The 3,515-nt window shown below is 45.4% G+C and overlaps 1 protein-coding gene across 1 annotated transcript; it reads right to left on the bottom strand.

Moving 5' to 3' along the window:
- Positions 1-2,097: 2,097 nt before the first annotated feature.
- Positions 2,098-2,676, bottom strand: JN550_013546 (uncharacterized protein; the record flags this gene model as incomplete). Its single annotated transcript, XM_049312145.1, has 1 exon — positions 2,098-2,676. The coding sequence occupies one exon, from the start codon at positions 2,674-2,676 to the stop codon at positions 2,098-2,100; it is 579 nt and encodes a 192-aa protein (XP_049164471.1).
- Positions 2,677-3,515: the final 839 nt, after the last annotated feature.

The following is a 3,515-nucleotide window of genomic DNA, read 5'->3' as shown; positions in this document are numbered from 1 at the left end:
GAAGAAGCCATGGTGTCGCGACCAATAGTCAATCCACGACCCTCGGAATTCCCAGAGCCCGTCAAGTCCAAGACACTAAAGAGTCGATGCGGTTTACCGGAAGTCCGTCACCAAAATGTGGACGGCAGACTGTTATTTTACGAAACGATCCATGGGCAAACAAATCCGCAATTCATAGTCAAGTCCCAACAAATAACATCTTTTTTTGTCCGGAAATGCGTTTACGAAGCATTCTTAGGACCGATATACAAAGAGACAGTGCCTGAAGAATTTGGGTCTACAATGGAGAGCGAGATACGGAGTATTCCTGAAGAGACCATGGATTTGATTCAACCATTCAGTTGGAACACTCGATGCGATACACCAATCTCATGCGGATCATGGAACACCATGGATCTACATAGGGCGGAAATGGAACGACAGAAAATTCACACTCAACGTGATAGAAGCGTCTCGACCCAGGCGCGTAGTGTGGATGGACAAATCATGCATGAAGGGGCTTCTATCAATCAACGTTTCGAGCGGCGAAATGGGATCACATTTTTCAGTTGGGAGAAGGGGAACTGGAAAATCGCTAAGCATGTGGATGCCACGCCGACACAGCGCTCTGATGTGGAAAATGCAGCAGTGAAATTCGTACAGTCATCTCTGCATGTATTTTCAACAAATCTGGTTCCCATAACCCCAGGCAATTGCTTCGACGCGGCGACAGTCAACGGGAGGAACTGTTTACTTTTGTTGATGGAAGAACCATTAGATATAAGCGACGTGGTTATTCAAGCCGCCCAAGGTCTATTAGCAAAGCTCTGAATCGTCAAGTCCATTATTGCGGTCATTAAAATTGATTCTAACAGAGCTTTGAACTACATGGAAAAGGTACTTAAGTACCATGAACTTGAAAGATTAAGTTTACGTAACGCATGTGCACATGTTGGGTCCTGCTGCCCATTGATAGGGCTATCGGGCCTTGAATTTAATGCTGTGGGAAGCGTGAGGCGAGTTAGGCATGTTAAGGGACGGTATGAAGTTCCCCATGAAATATCTGCTAGGATAAAAAACGAGACAAATGGCATGTAGCGCTCGGGGAATTCACCGACGTACCAACGCTAATGTGAGGGTCGCTGAAGTCGAAGGGATTGTATGTTTCAACTGTAGTGAGTATGCATACTTCTATGGATTAATAGAAAGCATTGAAATGAAACCTGCTGCCACTTGAGCAGGTAAAATAGCCAAACTTTAATATATCGCACCGTCCGTTGATTGATATGATAAACGAGAATTACCATCCCCCTTTTGATGGTATCTTAAGTCATGATTCAAATAATTGTGTCTACCATTCTTCCAATCTTTCCATCTAATCCTGTAACTAATATAGGATCCTTAGAAGTTGATAATTGGCGAGCTGTTTCGAGAGATAGCCACCACCCACTTGTTATACCACGGCGAAGTTCTGATTGCGCTGTTATTTTTATTTTTCTTTTTCTTTCTCTTCTTCCCTTTTACTTTTTTGATCCAGGTTGAGCATGTTAATCACACTATACCATAGGCGTTGGAATGGAATTGTCTCCAGATCCCACCAATCTAGTGTTATTTATACTCAACCGGTGGCCAATCAATGTGGTCCAGACGCTGATTCGTACCATATCTATGAGAGAAGCCGGGTTTCTTTTTCCAGATAGCAAGGGATGCTAAGAGAGTCAGAGAGAGGAAGAAATGGCGGCCATGTAGGCGTACCTCAAGCAAAACTTGGAAGCTTCCAGCTGATTTCAAACCATCAAGGAAGGAAATAGCACGACAGTCAGTTGGCCACCGCTGATTGACTCTGCCAAATTCGTAACCCACTCCAATTTTGTACATCAGTCTTGAAGTGATTTCCGCGATCCGGGCCATATCCTGAGAATGCTCGCTCGAAGTTGCGGTATACTTGCAAAACTCCTGGCTTGCTAGTATGGGTTGTCAATAACAGTAAGACCTCTGGGTAAAGAGAAGTGGTTGGCCCACCTAGTTTCAGCACACCAGTAGAGGTCAAAAGTATTCTTCTTGGATCGATAGACGAGAGCTTTAGTGCCTTCGATTTCAGGTAGGATAGTCCGTCAATCATCTACGGTCTGTGCTTAGTGTTGTTTCTTCATCCTTATCTTTGGGGTAACTGACTTGTCCAATAATAGCGTTTAGCTGTAAATCATCTGGATAAAGCGTGGACTGAATCACGTTCTCTAGAGTTGTTACCGTGTCCTCGAACAGAATGTAAATACTGTCTTCAGTTTTGAACGCTTCGATGGCGTTCAATATATTTCGATGATGGAGTTCACCGGCTGACTTGAGAGCTGCGTGTCCCAAGGAAGTCGAGTATTGACGTATCGCTACACATGTGTAAGGCTGAGTCTTCTTCACCGCAAAGGTAAAAAGTTCGCCAAGGTAGTGGCCAAACGAGAGTTTGTAATAGATCTGGGGCGACTCCTCTAGAACTCTCAACGCCCGGTCTACGCCCTTGCCATTACGAAGAGCGAGCTCTTCGGTTTCTATTTCTTCACCGCGCTTCCTTTTCCGAATAACGTGGCGAGTATCCGTATGGCCTATGGGGTTGTCAGGGAGAAAGTCTGGCGCTGGCAGCTCCGAGCGCGGCAGGGCGATAAGATGGCCAATCTGAGTGACACGTTTATCATTACTGGCCATGGCAGTATACGATGAGTTGGTTGTGAATATGAAAGCCCAAGTTGGTTTCGAGATGCGCGTGCTTCGGACTACTGTAGCAGTACGTAGTATGTAATACATAATTCGAGCCATTTCTAGCACTAGATAGCAGCGTGGAGGCAGTGCATCCTGGTCCTAAAACAGAACGGCCACCAAAGCAGCGTCTGAAAGCGGTGATCTTGGCCTCACAAACTTCAGGAATGGAGCGTGGACTTGGACATCCAGAATCCGCTCTCGTTGATTTAGTTGAAAACCCTTAGTAGAACATCCAGGTCTGGCCCTTCATCATGCCAGTTTTGAGTGTTGTACTAAACAATACGGTATAATACATACAAAACGAGGTCATATTCACGTGCAATGCGGCTGCACTTCTGAGTGGCGACCCACATCATTAATTGAATCTCGCTACGACGTTGGTGGCCAACGTAGGAGGATGGTAGTGATCGTTCATCGATGAGGAGGACAGGAGTGATATATGAGGATGCTTGTTATGTCTACCTGTCCAGGTGAAGGCTTCCTTCATATACTTGCTGTAGATCTACAACAGTGCTACTTATCGCAGTAATTTTTACGATAGGACCAATCTACTTTGAATCGTCCATGACAACAGACAAGCTGCCTTCTGCCTATTCAAGTCGACCGTTCAGAAAGATTCTGCACTATAAAGTTGGCCTAGAACGAGCGCCCCGATCAACTGAACCCCGACCCTGCCTTCAAGAATACTGCGCTCGGGCTCTTGTTCATATAACCTTCATTGAGAACAGATCATCTGAGAATAGTATTGGGCAATAGCCGGTGGCAAAGTTGACGGGAGCAATTCT

Source organism: Neoarthrinium moseri (assembly GCF_022829205.1).
Source record: "Neoarthrinium moseri strain CBS 164.80 chromosome Unknown scaffold121_Wmoseri_CBS_16480, whole genome shotgun sequence".
Lineage (NCBI taxonomy): Eukaryota > Fungi > Ascomycota > Sordariomycetes > Amphisphaeriales > Apiosporaceae > Neoarthrinium > Neoarthrinium moseri.
Note: the sequence above shows the minus strand (reverse complement) of the source record. Positions and strands in the feature narration are given on the sequence as shown.